This window comes from Stegodyphus dumicola, chromosome 11 (genome assembly GCF_044657685.1).
Source record: "Stegodyphus dumicola isolate Sdum_Otavi_A_Nest chromosome 11, ASM4465768v1".
NCBI classification, from domain to species: Eukaryota; Metazoa; Arthropoda; class Arachnida; order Araneae; family Eresidae; genus Stegodyphus; species Stegodyphus dumicola.
In genome coordinates this window covers 48,553,832-48,577,676 of record NC_140778.1, presented here as the reverse complement: position 1 = coordinate 48,577,676, position 23,845 = coordinate 48,553,832, and the positions used below count along the sequence as shown (strand labels likewise).

The window sequence follows — 23,845 nt, the reverse complement described above, 5'->3', positions numbered from 1 at the left end:
TTTGAAGCAGGTGAGATGAAAAATGAGCAATGCCCTCTCCTGGACTCGAACCTGGACCTCTCGAATACGCGCCCAGTGTGCTAACCGTTACACCACGAAGGCATGCAGAAACGAGGAAGAAAATGCTTTATTGTTAATAAAAAACTAACTGCGTAACTATTAATTATAAAAATTACAGATTTTAGAATGCATTATTCAGTACATATGTATATAAATTACAGAACAGTTTGCATGGATCAGAACAGAGGTTACAGAAGGGAGAATATTAGAGCGTTTCTGGCCAATGTTTAAAATGTAAAAAGTAATTTTCTAAAGCAGATCTATTAATAGCCTATTTTTCCGACTACATGTCTGCATCGTGACTTCAGAGTCGTAGCTAGGGTTTTCAGCGCCCAGGAACAACTGAAGATTTCGCGCCCCCTACTGCTTGCCAAGGATGGAAAACATTTAATTCTAAAATGCCGTAACATCAGTTTGGCGCCCCTTGGATTCTGCGCCCGGGGACAGATGCCCCCCTTGCCCCCCCTCTAGCTACGTCCCTGCGTGACTTACATGCTAGAAGGATTCTTCCTAAAATTTCGGAGGGGTATTGATTTTTAGTGTACCCTATGTATTAATGTATTTTATTGATTGATCATATTTCATGCATTTAAGAATTATTATTATTACTATTGCTATGTTGTCTTGGGGATCGGGAGCTGCCGGTTGAAGATAGTGGAGGGCAAGGGGCATATACCTGCTTACCTTTGTTAGACATCAGGTGTCCCCGTCCTCCGTCACCTGTCACCTCTTCCACTACCTTTCAGACTCCATCAACCATGGTGCGTTTGCGCCTAGAAAGAACTCTTTCAAAGAGACCAAAGGTACAATAGTGAATAAGAGAATATCAAGGACTTCGCAGGAATATGTTGAAGAGGTATATATGCAGTACCTATATCAGTCTTCCTTTTCTCAAGGAATGCTGTGGTACTTTTCAAAGTTAGACTTCTTGCTTTGTCATGATGAAGTTTCCCTCTCTGAAAGCCGTTCTGATAAAGAAACGGAATTTCTTTTGTGTTCTGTCGTCTGTTAAACAAATCGGGCGTAAAATATCCTGTTGATAAAACGTTGAGTTGATTTTAACACTTTTCCCCATTCTCCGTATTTTTAATTTTCCATCGTAAGAGAATACGGCGACAATCATAAATCTCTCACTGCCGCATTATTTCCACTGCCAGAACCAGGTTTGTACAATTTTACTTCTTTGTATGAAGAACTGTAATCGAGAAAAATTTCGGGTATCATATTTCAAAAAAAAAAAAATAAGTCCATTTCGATCACACTTGAATCCGTTTGAACCATATTTTTCCGTGACATCTGTACGTAAGGACAGAATAAAGGACTGATTTTGCCAGAAAGGATTGTAAAATGGATTTGAAATGGATTCAGAAGAGATTTTTTTCCTGACGTCTGTATGTATGTACCTCGCATCACTCAAAAACGAGTAGCCGTAGAACGCTGAAATTTTGTATTTGTGACTGCTATAACATGTAGCTCCGCACCTCCTTTTCCCGTTACAATCGGCCTTACAAACGTATATAATGCTCCCCCTCTGTTACCTCCCTCGATGAGTTTAGAGTTTTTATTCATACGTTATTTCTGTGTTTTAAAAGTGATTGAATTATGTTGCCCTTATGTTCCAGATAAGGTTTCTATATCTTTAATTAATCTGCATGCAGTAGTTGTAGAATTATAAACAATTCGAAAGTTTAAGTGGCGAGTTAAGTCTAACGAAGTCGCGATTTGTTTACATTTGAAACTCACTAAGAGTTTCAGATTTCATTATTTTACTAAAGAATAATGTATTAAGTCAGTTGGTGAGTCTGGGATCAAAAATTATCTTTCAGGCTTGTGCACCTAAACTTTTCTTCTCCTGCCTCCTGGTCGAATTCCTTGTTTTCCGCAGAAATTTTAATTTTGACTGTATCTGAGTGTATTCTTTGATCTTGTGAGCTTTATGCGTGGCTTGTGAGCTTTATGCGTGGCTGTATTCTTTGATCCGTACAGGCTTTATCCGTGAGCTCTTTATTTGTTGGGCTTCATACGTGTGTGTACGCAGTCCTGAGCGTTTTTTAAATGACTAGTAGTACGAAGAGCTTCACGTTGATCAAACTCGCAAGGAAATTATTTTTAAAATCAGGACTGCGACTTCACTGATCATATGAGTATATCCGTGTCCGTAACCTTTATCCAATTTTTGAAATTTTTTTGTGTTTTCTAATGTGCCAGGAATAGAGATCTGCTATTCATTAACTGCCCACTTTACTGAGCAAGCGAACTCTTGATTCGAGGAGAGGAGAACTCTTAATGGAAGTGTCCCAAGGAAAACCGATCCCCATTTTAAAGGAGAAAAGAATGTTTATTCTCCCATGTTAAAAGGGCTTTGATTTTTATCATTTCTTAACTATTTGAAATTTTTGTATTCATTAACTGCCCACTTTACTGAGCAAGCAAACTCTTGATTCGAGGAACAGATTTGTTCCTCTTAATGGAAGTGTCCCACGGAAAACAGATCTCCATTTTAAAGGAGAAAAGAATGTTTATTCTCCCATGTTAAAAGGGCTTTGATTTTTATCATTTCTTAACTATTTGAAATTTTTGTTCCGATCCCATTGTTCGTTCGATTCTTTTTGCTATTCGTTTCATTCAGTTCGTTCCAAACTCAAATATTTGCTAACGTTTTATCTCGAGGGATCAATTTTCTATCCCTGAACTGTCATCGGTTTTTAACCGAAATGTTTCTTGCCTTCTTTCACTGGCTGTAGAGACCTATTTAGCACCAAATCAACTTGAACCGCCTCGTTGTCTCACGATTTTCTAAAAGCAGGCTTTTAAACGAGCAGTAATTTCCATTGTGTTGCCAGCTGAAAGGGGAAGTGGAAGTGCGTTTCTATTTCCCGTCTTTTAAGTGAATTTTGCTTTGTAAGGCCCTGATACAACCCCGCTCTGAAGACATCGTAATCAATTAGGTCTTCTCTTTTTCATTTTTGTCTCATTTTGGGGTTTAGAACCATTCTGCGACGAGTGTGTCTCGGGGGTAACTTTCCAAGCCGCGTTTAAAACTGATAACTTGTGTCTCGTTGCTGACGCTTGGTGACATTTTTCAGATCGACGAACCTGTCTCGGAAGAAAGGGTGAGGTGGTTAAAGTCAATATTTCTTGCTGCCTTTAGTTAAAATATTTTTTGAACACTACTGCAGTAGTTATTTCAAATCATTTGATGAAGCATCGGGCATGTAAATATAATTGATACTTAATTCTCTTCCAGAAGATCCAAGTTAAGATGGAGGGCTTCAATCCGAGGTTATTTCAAGAAGGACAGATGTGTCTGTATAATCCCAATATGTCTTTAGACGAACAAGCCGACCTACTTCCTTATGATGAAAAATGGGAATTTCCTAAGGAAAAACTAAAACTTGGTAAGCTACAAAGCTGCATGCCGTTACACACAGATAAATATAAAATAATAAATATAAAAATATGTAATACAGAATCCATTCTTGATAAGAGATTTTTCCGAAAAATTGAATCCATATTTTTGCAGCTTACTTGATCCTGTTTTGTGATGCCATATTTCGAAATTTTAATTCATCTATGGACCAAAATTAATTAGTAAGCCTCCACTTGTCTAAGGAGTCGAATAATGTTTTCAATTAAAATGGCAAACCAATTGCACCTGTATATTACCCAACATTCAGCTTTGGTTTTCCAACCCCGATGATCCGTTCCCAATAATTTGTTTATGCTTTAATATGAATGCCCGGAAAGTACCGGAAAAGTATGAAAGTAGGATTTAAATCTCAAAACTTGCAAATTGTTTTTATTTCAATTATTACACTTGAAATAATTTAATGTATAGTTATTAATAATGTATTTTATTATTCTACTGATTCGTCTTCTTTTAACGTTAATTATCTTGTTTAGAGAAAAATTAAATTAAGTTCTCTTAGGTCGAACTGTTGGGCAAGGAGCTTTCGGACGCGTCGTGAAAGCTGAAGCATTTGGAATAAATGATTTTGAAACCTCAACTCCAGTAGCAGTTAAAATGCTGAAAGGTATATTATTATTGCTACTATTATTATTATTATTATTATCACCATCATTACTACCACATTAAGGGAATGCAAATTCTTAATTAATAAGCTATGACATTACTGAACTAAAATGTGTCTAGAGAAGTAAGGAAAATCTACATGTAATCCTGATTTGTTATCTATTCTGCAGGTTAAAATTTAATTTCAAACTAAATGACATAATGTAAATTGCATCAAAACCTTGGGTCGCAAACGTAATTAGTTCCTTCAATTAGTTTGTCAGAACTTGTGTTTCTTTTGATTTACTTTGGAAACATGATGTGTCCTGATTAGGAACAGGGAGCTTACTCAAGCTATGTTCAAGATTTGTGTGTCACAGACAACACAAGTAGGAAGAGTATACGAAACCCTTTATTTTCAATACTTTACAGGTACAGCTCGAACTTTGGGATACAGAGACCAACTACTTGTGGTCTGAACGTAAGAATATAAAACTACTAACTAAAAGCTAACTTTGAATTAGTATACAAATGCCTAGCACTAAGACTGGCCTTTATTTAAAAGGGTACGTATGTAGTACGCCGAGCTGCTGAAACTACAGTACGTTTACAAATATCAAGAGGGCTAAACCTCTGGCCTTAAAGGCAACCAGCAACCGAGTGAAAACTCGTAAAACTGCAGTGGCAAGCGGCTTGTTTCCTAAATCTCCTTCTCTCTCTCTCTCTCTTGGCAAAAGCCACAACTTAAATACTTGGGCGTTAGCAAGACAATTTGCATAAGCAAATTAGAGCATTTAATTCTTGCCGGAAGTAGAAAATAAGAAGTGATAGTACAGTTTTAAAATAAAATAAACGTTAGTAAAACTTAGGATCCTTACAATTTCGTCATCTGAAGTATTCGAAACCAAAACAATTTTCCCAAAATTTAATGCGTGATGAAATCACGGGACTAAATATAATTATTTAATTGATATTAAAATAATATGAAGTTGTTAAAATAGTTGTTATTAAAATAATATTAATATGTTGGCATTGTTTCAAACGCAAGCACGAGAGCCACGTATTACTCTCGCACGTAAAATGTACAGATATTTGAATTTGTTTGAAAAGAAAGGAATTTATGTAGGTTTTTCTCTTGTTCATGGTATGTAGCCATCTTTTGGGCGTTCAATAAAATTTTCATGTGGTGTTCCATAATTAGAGTTTTCATTGGAGTTCAAGAGTGGCTTTTAGAATGAACAAATGGACTTTAAATAATATTTCTGTCATATCAGATGACCTTTCCCGCACTTTAAGCAAGATGTTTGAAAATGTTTCGTCGCGTAATTTTCTGTACAAAATAATTAAAGCATCGTGGATTTCTTTGTGAAAATTTTCTGTGCGAAATGAGATCAAATATATTATAGATGTCCACAAAATTGTATGCGTTTAGTTTATGGGAACTCAGACTGGGTTAGCGATCATTTTTAGTTTACACTATTTTTATGTTTGTGTTTAAAGTTAATTTGAATTTTATGAAGAACGGAAACTCGCCAGAGTTAGTTAAAATCTAGCTAAAATTGGATTGGTTTATTTCATTATGGCCAAGCACTCGAGGGCTATCTGCCTAAGGGGAGGGATGGCTTCTTGGAAGACTTTCTAAGAAAAACTGGCTCATATACACGATATACATGGGAAAAACCACAAAAACACCCATGCAGCTAGTTCGTTTACCGGGATTCGAACCAGGGATGGAACTAAAAGTGTTCATTGACTTTAACGCTCGCCCACTGTTAGGCACAAAGTCTAGTTAGGAGAAACACGTAAAGAAGTAAAACTTAGATTAAATAGTACAAAATGAAGGAAGTTTTCATGTAAAAATGTAAGAGTAGACGAGGATAATGGTCTTTTAATGTACACTGCAAGCACAGAGTATAATAAATAGTTTATTTAATAAGTTCTAGAATGGCAAATTTTGGATTTCCTTTGAAAAGCAAGATTACCATGTCTATTTTCTTGAAAAATAACACAATTTATTTAATTTAGAAATTATTTCAAGCGGTTTCGGGTTTTAGGAACATTACAAGGATTTTAAAAGTATTTCTGCTATTTACATCTATAATTATACATAATTATACATAATTATAGATGTAAATAGCAGAAATCAGCATTTTTACTTTCAGTGTATATGAAAATGTTCTATAATAATACCCAATGCATAGTTTTATTCAAATTAAGCTTGTAATTTGCATTCCTACATGTTTATTGTGTTAAAATTGAGCTTAATAACTGCTCACGCTTAAATGCTTGCCTGCACAAGAAATACTCTTCAAACAGAATAATTAATCTTATTCACAATAAATGTATTTAATTTATTCCTATATATGTTAACAATAGGTGTCATCATTCGCAATATATATTCTGAATCTTATGTTTTCAAACTCAAAGGCACACAAACTTCGAGCTAAGAAAATACTAGAGTCATTGTAAAACTTCCAGTTACAATTTTTTCATATTCAATAGTCCTATATTTATTTCCACTCAGCTCACAAAAATATATACGCATGAATTCTCTTATTTAATAGGTACGAAATGAGCGCAGCCCCCTCCACCTAATCGACAAGATTTTATGACAAACAAGGGCTGCGCCAAGCAAAAACCACAAACGAGGGCATCCAGCGACCCGGCCATGTCCCGGCAACAGGCAGTAAAATTAAAACTAAACCTAAAAACTTCAATTTTTAAACACTAAAGTCGGGGAAAAAAATATAAAGAAAACAAAGAAAAAACTGGAAAAACATCACAACAGGAAAATAAGAAGAAAGAAAAATAAAAACTAATCAAAATAGTGGTTATAAAAAAAAATATATATATATATAAGGAAAGAACAGAACAAACAAATACAAACCACTCATTCTCAGAACAATCAACTTGCCAATTTAATAGGTGTTAGTTAATGCATAATATTAAGGTTTATTGTAACTTGAGTCATTTTCTCGATATTAAGAGTGATAATATGCTACGAAGATTAATCCGAATATTAGTGAGTGATAAGTTTCGTGAAAGTAAAATGTTGACGAATAAATAAACTTACAAATTGAAAGCACTACGAGATTGTCTACTAAGATAATAGCAGCATTTATACGCCATACATTTACAAGTGCAAAGCAAATGCAAAATAAACGGTAAATAACAACATGCGCTCATATGCACAGTTTCAAAGATTCAGCGTCACAACAGCACTAGAAGCTGTACTTTTGAAACCGATCCCTCAGTGGCGATACTTGTGTGCACTTGTAAATTATTCTGCCGGTTTACTCGTTCGTAACTCTAGGCATCGTTCGTTATCCAAGACATTTTTCGCTTTTAAATTAGATCATGGTGCAGGGTTTGACAGTACAAGTGATTTTAAAAATAGCAAAAATTGCGTTCCTTTTCTGCCTTCCCTCTGTTTAGATAATAACTTAAAACTACTGCCAGACATATTCCCAGAAACAGCGAAAATATATAATGTAAATTACTCTCGACCTGCTGGCGAGTGATTTAAGATAGATTCCGACCAATCGATGAGAAGGAGTTTCATCCTTTGAGTCTAATCGATGAGCTTCTTCCAATCGATTAGCCTAAAGCAGGGTTTCCTAAACTTTTTTCAGTCGCTACTCCTTTTTATCACTGAGATGTTTTCAAAACCCCTAAGACACCATAATATTTACAAAAAAAATGTGGGACTCCATAATTATTGCGCAAATCCGACAGACACGGGAGTGAAACTGTCAATTTTTTCACTTGAATTGTAATATACTATTGCAGTTTTGGGTCATTAACTTTAATTTCTAATTTTAAGACATAAAAACAATGTGAAAATTTTAAATAAGTAAGAGACGAAATGACAGCGTCAGCAAGCAAAATGAACGTTTATATTATAAAAAGAATGCGTCGAAATGTTTTCGTTTTTTTCTTTCTCTGTATTGTCTTATCTTTACATATTTTCAGATACATCGTGTAAAAAATATTTGGTAATTGTAAAATTATTATAATAAGTTAAAGAAATATCAAAACTGCTAAAATTTTTGGCGACAACCTGCTGCAGGTCCCGCGACCCACAGTTTAAAAAACCCTGGTCTAAGGGATTATAAAGTCAGGTTTAAACCAGCAAGTCAGGTTAAAACTAAGGAGGGGCCTTAAGACTGCAGCTACTCGGATGCGGTAAATATGTTCATACTTAAGAAACATTCGGAACACATGATTTCACCTTACTTCTTTTTGTTACATTCCAGCTTATTTCAGCCTTTGTTAAAAAATTACAGCTAAATTTTTCATTTAAAAAATTTCGAAAGTTCCTAAAGTTTAAAATTAAAAAGGTCTAAAATTCAAAATTTAGGAAAAAGGCCTGTCTTACCTTTTTTCCTTCCATAGGATCGAAATTCAAGAGGATCTTAGTAGGTATAAAAATATCAAACAGTACTTGAAGACCAGTTTTTTTTTTTTTTTTTTTTTTAAGAAAACACTTTTATTTTCACAATTCCGACGATGAACACGAAAACAAACGTAACTACAAATACACAACATGTCTAGACCGAATCACAGATGATACTAAAAGAATTACAGCCAATGACAAACTTTTTTTTTTTTTTAACTGCACTACTCCTGCCAATGTTAAAAACAAAAATGTCTGTTCTTTTTGTTTGTTATTGAGGCCATTTTCGAAGGCCTTCTCTATTCCTGAAGTGCTCAATCTTTACTGTTTGCCCTCTTCTGCTTTGTTCGTCCAGAGACATGTGAGGTACCCCAGGGCTTTACAATTTAATTCAGACTCAAACTTCGCGATGGCTCAACTAGCGTAAAATTATCAGCTAAATATGGGGAAGATATTACGATGTTAATATTATAATGTATTCTTATTGGAATGTGAGTTTCTCTGAGAGAAATAGTATTTAGTTACCAATAGCTTACCCATAATTCCTTTTCATTTGTTATGTTCTTACTGTAACCGTGCTCTTTTGAAATTAAATTACTCGCATAATTTTTTTCTCGATTTTCGAACAGTAAAATTAATTAAAAAAATCTGATGTGTATACCACATGACTTCCTTGTACGGCGGAATATTAAATTATACGCATTTTTTCTTGCATTTCATTTAAACTTATTCGATTGAATTAAATCTACTTCGTCGACAGCGCATAAACCACAATAGAATAAATGCACTCTTTAAAATTCACTATATTTGTTTAGCATAGCGACACTCTGGCGCTAGGTTCACTTAATATTTCGTTCATATTATAACTCAGAATGCACAAAATTTATATCATTTGAAGAATTATCTAATAGTTGCCACATGTTCTGTTCAAATACTATAATAAAACTAGAACTATGTATAAAAGAAATTAAGCAAACAAAACAAAAAAGAAACAGTTTTTCACAGACGATTGAGTATTTCTCATTCAATTAATTCAGTTCTCACTTCGCGACAAGGCAAAAATACATAAAATCTCAAAATATCTGTATTAGGTTAGGTTATTAATTACCGCAAAGCCTCGAAGCCTATCTACTTAAAGGAAGGGTGCCTTCGTGGAGGACTTTCTAAGGGAAACTGGCTCGTATGCACATTACACATGAGGAAAACCACGAAAACACTCATGCAGCTGGCCCGTTCGCGGGATTCGAACCTCGGACCGAACTCCCAGTTTTCAGCGACTTTACCGCTCGGCCGCTGGTGGGCCAAATATCTGTATTAAAAATTACGAAGTAAATCTTAAACACTTATTTCATCCAAAAAAATTCCTGAAAGGCTTAAGCATGATTTAATTCGCAATAATAAATGAAGGTGTTATCTTTGTTGTTGCGAAGCGAAGTTTCTCTAGATTGGCAACAAATCCACTATCATGCTGTTTCAAATGAAAACAAGCAATGGCCGCCATCAAAAAAATTATTAGGCTTAGCGGCACTTAAACAATTTTAAAATTGTTGATAATTCTAAAAATATTGCATACAGATTTACTAAAGGCATAAAAACCTGAACCGAAAGATAAAAACAACATAATTCAATCACTTTTAAAGCAAAAAATATACAATTTAGAAAGATATAAGAGTAAAGAAACTGAGATCACGGAGCTGGGTAACAGAGTGGATATTTATATAAATATAGTTATATACATTTGGTGCGGCCGATTGCGACCAAAATATGAGGTGCACATCTACATGTTATAGCAGTCCTATATACAAAATTTCAACGTTCTGAGGCTACTCATTTTTGAGTTATGCGAGATACGTTCGTACAGACGCTACGAAAAATTCTCTTCAGAATTCATTTTAAAGCAGTTTTATAATTTTTTTGAAGGAAAAGAGTAATTTATTCTCTCCTTACGTACAGATATCACGCAAAAACATCGTTAAATTGCATTCGATAGCGGTCAAAATGGATATTTTCGTTGAAATATGCTGCCTGAAACTTTTCGCGATTACAATGCTTCCTTTTTACTTCGTACAAGGAAGTAAAAATGGAGGATATGAGAGGGAATACGGTACTCAGAATAAAAAGCATCATGTAATTTAATTATTTACTTAGCAAAATTCAACACATCTTTCTGCCTTTTTTTAGTTATATTGTGTTTTGACGCAGCGGTGTATTATAAATTATGTATATCTAATATGTTTGTAATATCTTTTCAGAACAAGCTGACGTCAACCAACTAAAAGCCCTCATGGCGGAACTAAAAATACTCATACAATTAGGTCATCATGTAAATATCGTCAATTTGATGGGAGCTGTGACGAAAAATATTGCAGAAGGTAAAAATTTTATTCCATTAATGGAAAAAGTCATAAGCTATATACAGGGTGCGGCAACGTTCATAGTAGGATATTAAAAACACATCATAAGGCAGTAACCCTAATTTATTTTTTACCTCTTATGTCAATTAATATTTAAAGGTGTGCCATTTACTAATGTTTTGTTTTGTTAGGGCGCAGTCCGGTCCACCTTGCAAAACAAAGTTTGCCCTATGACCACATACGGGCTACGCCAGTACAAAAATCACCACACAACTATACAAATACATGAATCCCACAATGCCAATGGCTTCTTTATTGTTGTTAATAATCTTCATAATCTTATACGCTATTCCTCTTGCCCTAAGTAAACAATCTTGCATAAAATCTATGTTCGCTCCATCAAATGCATCTGGTTAACTTACATTCTGTAATAAAGTGGACATTGTCTCCTACTTTTGTACATACTTTACATAAATCATTATCTTGAACATGGAATGAACATGGAAAGGAAAATCTCCCATGACCTGTAATTAACTGATTGAAGTCAATGTCATTGTTAATATTCATATTTTCCTTAGGAACAAAAATCTTCATGAACATATTGTTTTTAGCAGAGTTTTCCCATTGAGTCCGCCATTTATCTACAATGTCACACTTCATGATGTTAATGCATCTTCTGCTGGAGGCTTGTACATCGACAGTTTCAATATCATTTCTCATTGTTGCCTCCTTCGATAAGACATCCACCCTCTCATTGCCCAAACAACCAATATGGGTTTTAACCCAATTAAAATTCAATTGATGCCTTACCTCCAATTGTATCACCAATTTTTTAACAATTTGAATATTTAAATTTTGCTGCTCGGGGTCAGAGAGTGCTTGAAGAACTGACATACAATCAGAATGTATTGTAATTATATGTGATTCATTTTGATTTCTTACAAGCCACTCCAAGGCCTTTTTGTATAGCAATCAGTTCGGCTTGATACACCGAATTATATTTTTCTAATTTAAACTTCTCACGTTCAATCTCCAGTCCATGATAGATTTACTAATGTGTAAGTCATTGTCCATTGCGTGGATTACTTTTTGAATATGAATGCCTGTCAAATGATGCCCCCTCTGCACAACACATTCATCTAGGCGGCGTTGGAAGCTTGCCACAACTCGACGTAGTGTATTCCTGGGACATTGCCGACGGCAGTTCTGATGCGACCCTCCAAATCAGGAATAATGGCACAACGTGTTCGGAAAACTTATTGCTTCAGCTGGCCCCAAAGGAAAAAGTCTGCACATAAAAGATTAGGTGAGCGAGGCGGCCAGGAAATGTCACCAAAACGGAAAATTACTTTACCTGGAAATGTCTGTCGCAATGTTCCGCCCATCTGGAACTTTCCCATGACGTCATAAGTTGAAATTTCGCCGAAATAGACGCTGGGTAGCAATAACAGAGTAGTTATTCTTAAAATAACTTTCAACAGCAAATGCACAATACTGTGCACTGCACCGATCGATATCACTCTCATACTCGAAATGGCAGCTCATTAGTACACGAATGCGGCACGAGCTGGCGCGCATCCATGCAGTACGTCATTGTACTACGCAAATGAAATTACGCTATAAACACTGTCGCACCCTGTACAAAGTCTTTCTGAAGGAGTTGTTAATTGCTATTTATCTGCATTAGGCACTAACTTAATGTGATCTCGTTTCTTTCTGGATATTTTTATAGCATCAAACGATGAAGAAAAAATATCTTTCAGGTTAGCAGTAGAATTTAACTAATTTAGTATATGTACAACCAATAACTGCTAATAGGTACTTTCCCAGCATTTTAATTAGGAAATTTCAAAAGTTTGTTTAAGAATTATTCACAATGTCCATAATGCAAACATTCATTTATGAAGGATTCATAAAGTTTGTGCAAGATAATTGACCGCTGCGGTACTTCTAATCTTAACAATTAGAGGACATCCCTTATTCACGGAAAGAAAGCTTGGAAATGTAAAATTTAAAATTAGGGAAAAAGGCAACCTAAGGTTAATTTAGATGCCCGTTACTTCCGAATGGGATATTAGACTCGAAACCGCATTTTGGTTTAATCCCTATAAATGGTATATCACTTTTCAAAATGTTGCCTTCAAATATTAATGCCATGCACTATTTTAAAGAAATTAAATAATGAAGAATGTGCATAAATGTATACCTGCTTTACGCATTATGAAAAAACAACAGTACCTAGAGGCATCAAAGTTTGAATACGTAGTCCTCCACACGAATATGAACACCTGGAAGCCCTAATTTTGAATTCGTAGTCCTCCACACGAATATGAACACCTGGAAGCCCCAATTTTGTAGAACTTTAACGAATTTTTGATTAACAGACTCAAAGATTTCAAACCGAGCAGTGGCAGCACTGCATAGAATAAAACAGTTTTATCTCCAGCGCGTGAGACTCTCTATCGGAAATTCTAAGAATATGCTGTTCTTAAATATTTTGTGATTTTGCTGTTGAATCGAATTTTTTGTGACGTAAGGCTGTGTTCAGACGGCGGCGTAAAGGGCATAGAGGCGTAGTCATAAGGACATAAAATACGGGAATTCCGTTCACACTTGCGAGAACGGTGTGTAAGCCGTGGCCAATCAGAGAAGCTAAATTTGCGCATGCGTGGATGTGTCTACAACTTTCCCGCGCTGTTCTCCTGCTCGATTAATTTCCCGCGTTCGCTCTGCTTGTTTTGTGACAGCGAAATCTTCTGTAGAACGCCGCTTCGTTTTAGCTTCGCTCTGATTGGTCGACGCTTATCCCAAACTCGGCGTAAAGTTGAAAACTTTGAACCCTATGCCACGAGCCCTAAACCAGATTTTGTGACGTAGCACAGACTGGTTGCCTTGGCAAAGGAGCTCGGCTTTAACCCCTTATGCCCTTTACGCCTCCGTCTGGACGAAACTTAAGCGCCAAAGAAGCGACATTTAATAAATAAAAAACATAACATTAATAATAAAAAAAAGGTTTTGTAAAGCCATTTTAGTAAGAAAACTGAACCTTGGTATGATGAACTGAAAAAGTCTGAAAAAAAAAGTGTATGCCAAATCTTAAAGCTGCATCGGGAATTCTAAGCGTATACTGCTATGTCTCTTTTGAAATTTTTGTAATTTCTCTATTGAGTTGTATATGGCGAAAGGGAGAAAATGATGCTTAATAATAAAGCTAAAAAGATAAAAAAAAGAATGGGTTAGTAGAAGTGAGTATAACAATAGACAGGTGGGCTGGTTTACTCAGCGAGAGCATAAAAAACTTTAACAAACCCTTTTGGGTGACCGTTAGAATCTGAAACCTTTCAGCTTTTTTTTTTTTCTAAGGTGGAAAAAATTTTGCAAATCTTTTTTTCTTCTCCTGAAGATGATGGATCTCTGCCTCATCTTCACAAATCAACAGAAATATCTACGCCAAACTGAGGGGTTTTTGTTTTGGACCACGAGATTCAGAATTTAATTAGTTAAATTAAATAATAATTAATTAAATGATTCATAAATAATTACAGAATAAAATTAATGAATGCCCCGGCGATTCAGGACGGAAAGCTTGGCGGGAAAAGGATGAGTCATTCCAAAGGGACACTACGTGGGGAAACGGACTACGGTAACGTGATTCAACATGGCGGACAGCAGTCACATAATCCAACATGGCGGACGGTAGTCACGTGATCCAACATGGCTAAGGCCACGCCCCTTTCAGAGACGTCACTTCCGCCTACTATAGTGGGGCTTATACTACTCTTCGGCAATTCGATAACATTATGCAAATGACAACATTAACCTGATCACATTAAGTGACTTCTGCCGTATAACTATATGATATCTGCTGTATAACAACAACTATGTGATTTCATTCATGATATGTACATTGTGATGTAATTGAATACCAGGGCGGTACAAAAAAGAAATATTATTGTAGAAGTTCTCTTCAGTGTCTTTTTATATCATCCTCTTTCATTTTGTATTTTAAAATGTTATGGCTACTACTCGGAACTGAGGATAATACACTTGAATTTGAAGATTTACGTAGGATATTGCCCCCCCCCCAGACGGGGCAGTGATGTTAGTGGAGTACTGGTTAGTGATGCTGATTACGTACAGAAGGGCTCGGTTCGAACCCACGAGAATTCATGAATGCTTGTAAAGATATAGCGATTTTGCGGCAAGGGGGCAGGCAAAATACCGGGCAAATGGAAAACAAATGGGTGTGCTACAATATACAGTATTATTTACTAGATTATAATGCAGTACACTAAGCTGAAATTAAATAATGGTAAAATGGAAACGCTACTTTACAAGCAAAACTTACAAATGCTGTATACATACCAACAAATGTGATATGTACGTAAATGTTATTCAGCATCGCAACGTATGTGGCGCACAGGCGGAATAGTAGTTAGTGACGCTGACTGCTGTGCCGAAGGACCAGGGTTCTAATTTCGGAGAAGGCATAAATGCTTTGTAAATGTATAGTGTCTGTGCGGCATGGGAGCACACAAAATATATGGCGAGCCAAAAGTCCTCTCAAGTGATTTGATGGAAGGGAAGAGGGGTGAGTGACTGCGTAACCATGGATCTTATAAAAAGAAATCGAAATCGAGTCAGTGGCTAGGCGGCAATTAGTAGCCAAACGCTACTTTAACCGTCTCTCTTGGTAAATTGCCCTAAGGCGTTGGTATTTAAGTTTTTAATTAAGGCGATTTATGCCGCGCCAACTAGGCGAAACTTGTCAATTTTTGTGAAATGTACGTGGAGTAGCATCTGGAATTGCCGTTCGAGCTGTGACAGTATTCGCTAAGCGGAGGCAGATGATTGGCAGGAGCCCGTCACGTGGGTGGTTACCCACCCAAGTTCAGACTCCGAGCAAAGCAGCTAACGCGAGCAATGAGAAATATTGGATATATTAATAATTATTGAGTTTTGAAACAGGTTATCCAGATTGGAATAATTAAACTAATATCGCGATCTAAATGAAGACAAATGGCACAACTGAGGGATTGCAACGAATTAGCTAAGTCAAAATATTCAAATTCATCCTTGCTGCAAAACACAGATTGGACAGCGGTAGTCACGTGAGGGTTCACCCTCCCGTGAACTGTCCACAGCCAATGCATCTTGAAATAGTAGATATCACAATTCAGTGAAGTCTTGGTCAGAGAAATTAAAACACTAAAGTTCTTGCACAACACTGAGGCACATGAGTTACTGAAACTATACACTATGTACATATAGGGACGGCGGTATTTGAGCGAAGTAGCAAATGGTGAAAAACACTTTACACTAGCAATAAATAATCAGAGCTTTGAAGATCCAGGTACACGGATCTTGTCCATAAGTCCACAATATTACAAAGTCTCATATAACTATAAGAAGATTGAAACTGATAAATACGAAAATGAAAAATATAAGATCAGTGTTCTGAATATCCAGGTACACGGATCATATCCATAAGTCTATAAAGTTTCAAAGACACTGATAAAAATGACACAATGAAGATTAAATAGAGATAATAGTTATGGAAGATGCCTCTTGGGCGCTTTGCTGCATTTTCTATTGTAGGATCATAATTTATCAGATCACGGATACGTTCGTATTGAGAAAGTTCTCTATTTTAGCATAGAAATTATGGCTCGTGGTGAGAATTTGATCAGTTATGGGTCTTATTTTTAGTTCTTTATGTATCTGCAGGTTACGTACGAACCATGGGGAGTCAACAATTTGCCTGAGTATTTTGTTCTGAAAGACCTGTAGTTTGTGTCTATAAGTCTTGTACACAGTGGCCCAGATAGGCACTGCATAAAAGTAGGGTGGGTCTTATTAAACTGGTATAGATCATCTTCTTGAGACTGATATTTATCATCATCATCATCATTATCGATATTGCCGGCATATTGCTGTTTTTACGCAATGTTTCCGGCCCAAAGGGCGCATGACGGTAGGAAGCAATGACAATTGAAAGGAGGCATCAGTAGTGCGAAGAGGGGGTGACAGCATGACATCACAAGTCTAATAAAACACACAGACGAAGCTCAGAACCAGGAGAGGCAAAACAGGGTGAAAGTCAGACTTGTTCTGTTGTTCATGATAGGTACATGTCATAATAAGGTAATACAAATAAGCTGAAGCATATACAATTTATTATAATGAAAAATACATACAAAAAAAGAAAAGAGTAAAATAAAATACGGCAAAAGTCTATATACATATATACAGCGACGTTGCACTCGTGATAAAGTTATGTAGGAAAGTTCGAATCTCGAGCGGTGAAGGCCGCAAGCGGTCGAATACGTGCGTCTTCTGCAAAAATCTGATAATCAAATACTTTGAAGTGTTTCATATGAGGACAATTTTTTGCTTTTTCAAAGAATTTTCTATTAATTTTATGAAGAAACTCTTCAACTCTGTCAATATGTAGGTCTCTATGTAAGGTCTCATTTGAAACGTAAAAGTGCGCATTAGTAATTATTCTGAGAAGTTTGTTTTGCGTAATTTGGAGTTTTTTCATGTCACTTTGAGTGTAGGTCGTCCAGGCAGGTGATGCGTAACAGAAAATTGGTCTGATAATTGCAGTATAGATGTGCCGTTTCCTTTTGAGATCAAGTCTAGAGTTTTTCCCTGTTAGAGGGAGGAGATTATTGATAGTATAGGAGGTCTTCCATTTAATACTGTGAATATGGTCTTTCCAGGTAAATCTGTGATTCAAAACTATACCAAGATAAGTAGCCTTTTTAACAAGTGGCACTTCTTCATTAAAGATATTAATTTTTTTGTCCAAAGGGATTCTGGAATGTTTCTTGCCGATGATAATCAATTGGGATTTTTGTCCGTTAATCGCAATTCTCCATTTAGTGCACCATTCTTCTATGGCTGGAATTTTTTCTTGAAGTTTTATCAGTGCGTGATCTTGATTATGCGACTTCACGGCAAGGGCGGTGTCATCTGCATAACATCCGAGGTACGTATTGAGATCAGAACTATTGGGTAAATCATAAACATAAAAGAGATACAAAATTGGGCCAAGAATAGATCCTTGAGCTACCCCGGCTTTCAGATATTTGGTCTCAGAGTGTTCATATCCAAAGTTTACAAAGAATTTGCGGTTTCGTATGAAAGAGTTAATAAGTAAGATGAGGTCTCTACTGAAATCAAGAGTGATGAGCTTGAAAATGAGCCCCTCATGCCAGACGCGGTCGAAAGCTTTCGCCACGTCTAGCATGAGTAAGGCGACACTTTGATGTCTAAATAAAGCGGATCCAATAAATTCACACAGACGAACAAGTTGTTTTGTCGTTGAGAGATTTTTACGGAAGCCAAATTGTTCCATTGGGTGCTTATCCATATGCGGTTCAATTCTTTTATAAATGACCCGTTCGAAAATCTTACCAAGTCCTGGGAGTAGACTTATCGGACGGTATCCTTCCGGTTTGGTGGCATCTTTTCCCGGCTTTGGTAGAAGAATGACTTTAGCCTTTTTCCATTTTTCGGGAAAGTAGTTATTTTCTAGGCAGGCATTGAGAATGCTGACATATCGTGTGACAGTATTAAGTGGCATATTTTTAATTGCAACATTCGTAATTTCATCATAGCCAGGTGCTTTCCGGTTTTTCAGGTTTCTGATAATGTTTTTAACCTCTGTCGGAGATGTATATTTAGTGCGATTTTTGGCCCCTGGTCCGTCGAGCCAGTCTTTGATAAATTGCTGAATGTAAGATGAGAAAAGAGGGTCACAGGGATCTTGATTCGGTACAAACTGTTGTTCTAAGTGCTCTGCCATAATCGCGGCTTTTTCTTTATGAGTAAGTGCAATTCTGTTATTACAATAAATTGGTTTATTGCAAGGGGGCTTGCGCCTAAGGTTTTTTGCAAAAGACCAGAAATCATTGCCAGCTTCATTAAAGCTCTCAATTTTATTATTCCAGATCTCATCCCGATGTTTCCGAATCTTGCAACTGATAATATTATTAAGTCTATTAAGTTCTTTCTTAACCCCTGGGTTCCAAGAGATATGCCACCTTTTTCTCAAACGGTTTCTCTGTTTAATCATATCTCTAATTTCTCTGGGTAAACGGAAATTGTCTTTATCAATAGGAATTTTTTTGGTAGCAGTGTTGTATGCACTGAGGATACTATTGTGGGTTGGATATATTGGAGGGTTTTCTAACAGTTGTGTGTAATAATGCTGCCAGTCAGTGATGTTTTTAAATTTATTTTCTTCGCATTTGTTAGTGCCCAAAATAGCGATAACCGGCACGTGATCGGAGGTAAGTTCAACTTTAACATCCAAGTACATTGGAATGTCAGTATTTGTAAGCACAATGTCTAAAATATCTCCTCTTCTAGGGTTATCTAGGAGGTACGTATAAACTGAAGGTGCGTAGAAATAGATAGGATAGTTATTGATAAACTCAATTAGGACTTCGCCATTATTGTTGGTTCTTCGGCAGCCCCATTCAGTATGTTTTGAATTCAGATCTCCAGCCAGGATGATTTGTTTATTATTTGGGAGAAGTTCCGTAAATTTGTCAATATCCAATACATTGTTCGGTGGATTATAAATTGCAACAAAATAGACAACTCCATAAAATGGGAGTAAAACTGAGGCAGTAACTGCTTCATATCCATTATCACGATCTTCGCTGATGAGGCAAGATTGCAGGGTGTTTTTCACAAAAATCGCTGCCCCACCACCTCTATGGCTTAGTCTGTCACATCTATAACATCTATAGTTTGCGATGTTCAAATGACTGATATTTAATTTATCATTTCTTCTTATAAAAGGGTAAAGAGACATTTTAGCAGCGGTGGCTTTGCGCAAGGCATACTCCGTGTGTTCTTTGAATAACAGCTGTGAGTCGAAGACCACTCCTAGATACTTGGTACTTGAAACAATTGCTAGGGGTTGATCGTTAATTTTTATATTTACATTCACAGGAGTGAACTTCCGATGACGTCTGAAAAGGAGAATTTGGCTCTTTGAGGGATTCACTTTTAATTTCCATGAATCATAATAGTGTACTATGATATTTACTGCGCTTTCAAGTTTATCTACCGCGAGCTGAGGTTTTAGCGACTTGGTAAAAGTTGCTGTGTCTTCCTCATATTTCACTACTTTTGCATTCTTATAAAAAGCCCTCTCACACTGGGATTTATCTGCGTTACAGGAGTCGACTCTATATGTCAAGTAGCTCCATCAAGGGCCGTTCAGACTGGGGTTTATCTGAGCTAACAGAGTCAGTTCCATGTGTCGACTAGCTCCGCTATACGTGCAGTTCAACTTTTTCAATTCGCTGAGCTATGTGGAAAACTGGTTTTGGAGATGGTTTGGCTACGCCAATTATCTCCGTTTCCACTGGGGTTTATCTGAGCTAACGAACACAACTGACATAGCTGACCTATCTCCAAAACCAATTTTTCCCCACAGAGCAGCAAGTTGAAAAATCTGAACTGCAGACACAGCGGAGCTAGTCGACACATGGAACAGATTCCGTTAGCTCAGATAAACCCCAGTCTGAACGGCCCTTTATACTTAAGTTCAAATTTTTCGATTCGCTCCTCTATGAAGAAAAACCGGTTTTGGAGCAGCGCCGCTTGTGTCAGATGTCTACGTTAGCTCAGATTAAACCTAATGTGAACAACAGCGCTTAATAAATAAACTAACCCAAATGGGTTTTCTGCTTCGTCTGACATATTCCCTCCCGGCTGTCCTTTTGATCACATCCGGAGGAGTAGGGAGGATTCATAGAAACTTTACAACAGTTGGCTATTGCAGCTCGAAAAAACTGGTGATAGCTCCTCATTTCACAAGTAAGAATTTTTAGATATTTTTCTCGTTGATTTATAAAAATTTAGCATGTTTATTAAGCATAATTAAGGTTCCAAATAATTATAAAGCTGTTGCATACTTTCAAGCGTGTACATTTTTTAGCTTTTTTCTATGCTGTAAAAAAATTTTTAACTACTTCATTTAGAAAATATTATTTCAAATCTGAGCTAACCAAAAAAATCAAACAAACAATTTTCACTTACAATTTTTATGCTTTTTATTGGTGTCAATAAGTAAAAAAATACTAAAATGCCTAAAAATGAATTCTTGAAAGTTTTTGTTTAAAATTTTTAATTGTTCTGCTACTTTTTTTAAATTACACGTAAATATTATAGCATAACATTCCTCAAAGGAGTTTTGTTTCTATTGCATTTCATAATACATCATAGTGATAAACACTTTTAACATTTTAATAGTTTTTATACATTTATTCTAGTGTTAAAAATTGTATTTAATTGTAATAATTAATAGTGCTAGTATTTTATAGAGATGATTTTTTAATTTATTCTTTGTTCTGCATATGATTTTTTTTTATTTACTGCGAATTTATTTTACCTTTCACTACACTCAGAAAAGTCCTATAAATTATTAAAATAAATAATCATCTTATGATCATCCTGTACTGCTAATAATTAATGATCATATAATCAAATAAATAACCATTTTGTAATGTTATAATAATTTAAAAACAACTGTCTGAATATGCTCTTAAAATTGAGAAAAATTATCAGATCATGTTTAACTTTACCTGATTTATTTCAAACCATCATGTACTATCATTCTTATTTAATTTTGCTTTATTTGTACACAAAATTAAGTTCATAAATTTTCTGCTTAGATTTTTTACCGTTTTATCAAAGTAAAAATGTTTATGCAAGAGTTACGCTTGAAAAAAGTGCACAAAATTCATTAAAAAGTGCTTTCATGAGATACATTAAAACTTATTTGCGAAAACTGTGACTTTCATAATCTGATCACTTATACAACGTATCACTTTTAATAATAAAAAACAGTTATGTGATACAAACGCCTTAGGTTTCAGTGTTAAAGAAAACCAGATCTTCCTTACTCCTTCTTCCAGACATGTGGGAACACCCGCTGCGCCTATTTGGTTAGTTTATCTCTTATAAGGTCCGTGACCTTGATCCGTCTGCAGCTAAATTTCCCGACAATCTCATGTATGAAATTTTGCCAGAGAATTGTAACATCGGTCCTTATGCAGGTTAGACAAATTAATTACTAATATATTTTCAGATGTCTGCTTTTATCCCTACCTCCTCTGACGTATTTGCAATAAGAAATTAATTTTCTGATACATGCATGACTTGATGACTCAACTCACGTACGTAGATATAATAACATACGTAGATATAATAAAATTAAAACTCCTTAATGGTTTGTTTATCGTTTTTTCTATATTTAATGATTTCTATCGTTTGCGGTCATGTACTTTTGAAATAATATACTGTTGTAAAATTTTAAATAAGCAATCCTATGTGGTTTAGGATCGAAAGAGTTTATTTGACATTACTTCTTAAGGGGGAAATTGTTTCGATTTACGAATATTTCTGTTTGTGAAAGGCATTTATGAAAGGATTACGCTCGTGAACCGAGGTTTCTTTGTGCTAAAAATGAAAAGTATTTCGTTGGAACTCTCGGACATGCCGTTACATTTCAAAACATTCTGTTTTATTAGTGTTTTCAAAGAACAGAAGAGTAGAATAAGGCTATTGTTATAAAAGTTATTATATATGTCGTTATTGTTAATGATGTCATTCGGTTACTGACCGGATATACTGACCGGAACCTGGATAATGGTTAGTGACTCGACCACCGTATCGAAGGGTCCTGGTTCGGGATATTGGGCGAGTCCACTCGAGAGGTTGGAGGTAGGGAAAGACGGGTGGAAAACCCTCGGATCTTTTGCCCCCTCCAGGGTGCTCCCCCTCAAAACTGGAGACAGAGCTGAGCGTGAGCTGGGCTATCATCTATATAGTACTCAAAGCTCTTGGTAAGGACAGACTCATATTACTCCTTGCCATATATTACTCCTTGAGTGTCGTGGGCTTGGTGCTGAGCTTTGTCAGATAAGTGAGATTAGTAACAACAACAGCATCCGGATATTAATATCGAATTTCCGAAGTTCCGCCGGTTTCTTTAAGAAAGCATGGAAAATTCATGTCTTAATGTGATCCGCAATTCGGTTAATATGATAAAATATTACGGAATAAATTTTTTTAAATCGTCGGAGCTAAAGATAAATTCGTCAAATAAGGTCAAAACAGATTATAAAATGTGGCAATTGACAGAGAAATGTCGCCAAGGATAGCAAAATTAGCTTGTTTCCGATTTCAGTTAACCATTAAAACTAGGCAAAAAGCAATCTTAGTCCGAAGCAGTTTTGAGGACAGCTAGACACAGGTCCCTCTTCTTCGTTTTTTTTTTTTTTTTTTTTTTTTTTTTTTTTTTTTTTTTAAATGAAAAGAACATTATCTGGAAACATCTACGATTTGAAGTTACTTTTTTACTTTTTGCTTGATTTTAAATTTGATATTGCATGTTTTCTTCCATTGAGGGATGCCCGTTGAAGATTAGTTTTAAAAATACATCATTGGTCAAATAATTTCCTGAAATGTTATAAAAAAATCATGAACAAATGTTTGCAATTTTTTTAATTAAAACACGGCGGAAATAACTATTTCTATATACATTTGGATTGAATTAAACTTAAACAAAAACAAATGGGTATAATTTATTAATCATTAGATATTAAGCACAAAAGCAATTTTAATAACTGGTGTTTACCCGAGAATTAATTATAATACAGCGACGCAAAGAATGAATCTGGGAATGATTTTGAACAAGATTCGATTAAAAAATTCAAAAAAGAACTTTTTGAAACCACACACAAAATAACGGAACATCTTTGAAATCTTTTCATATAACTAAAACAAATTTTATTGAGTTTGGCCTGGTCCCCGACGAACTCTGAACTCGAATTGAATTCAATTAAATATGAATACCTTGTCATTTCCTTCAAAGTAACCTCGGTTTTATGACAAAAAAATAAAGATATTTCATTGTACAATTTTCAAATTATATCTTTACTCTTTACTTAATTTTTGCTAGAAAACAATTTTAGTCTAGCATTTTTATATTCA

The 23,845-nt window shown here is 35.6% G+C and overlaps 1 protein-coding gene across 2 annotated transcripts in view; it reads left to right on the top strand.

Moving 5' to 3' along the window:
* Positions 1–23,845, top strand: part of LOC118206022 (vascular endothelial growth factor receptor 1-like) — a 152,675-nt gene that overhangs the window by 113,004 nt on the left and 15,826 nt on the right. For both annotated transcript variants that reach the window (XM_085826658.1, XM_085826657.1), the window contains 3 exons: positions 3,308–3,458; positions 3,990–4,094; positions 10,721–10,840. In XM_085826658.1, coding sequence (XP_085682784.1) covers positions 3,308–3,458; positions 3,990–4,094; positions 10,721–10,840 — 376 coding nt within the window. The remainder of the gene's footprint in view (positions 1–3,307; positions 3,459–3,989; positions 4,095–10,720; positions 10,841–23,845) is intronic.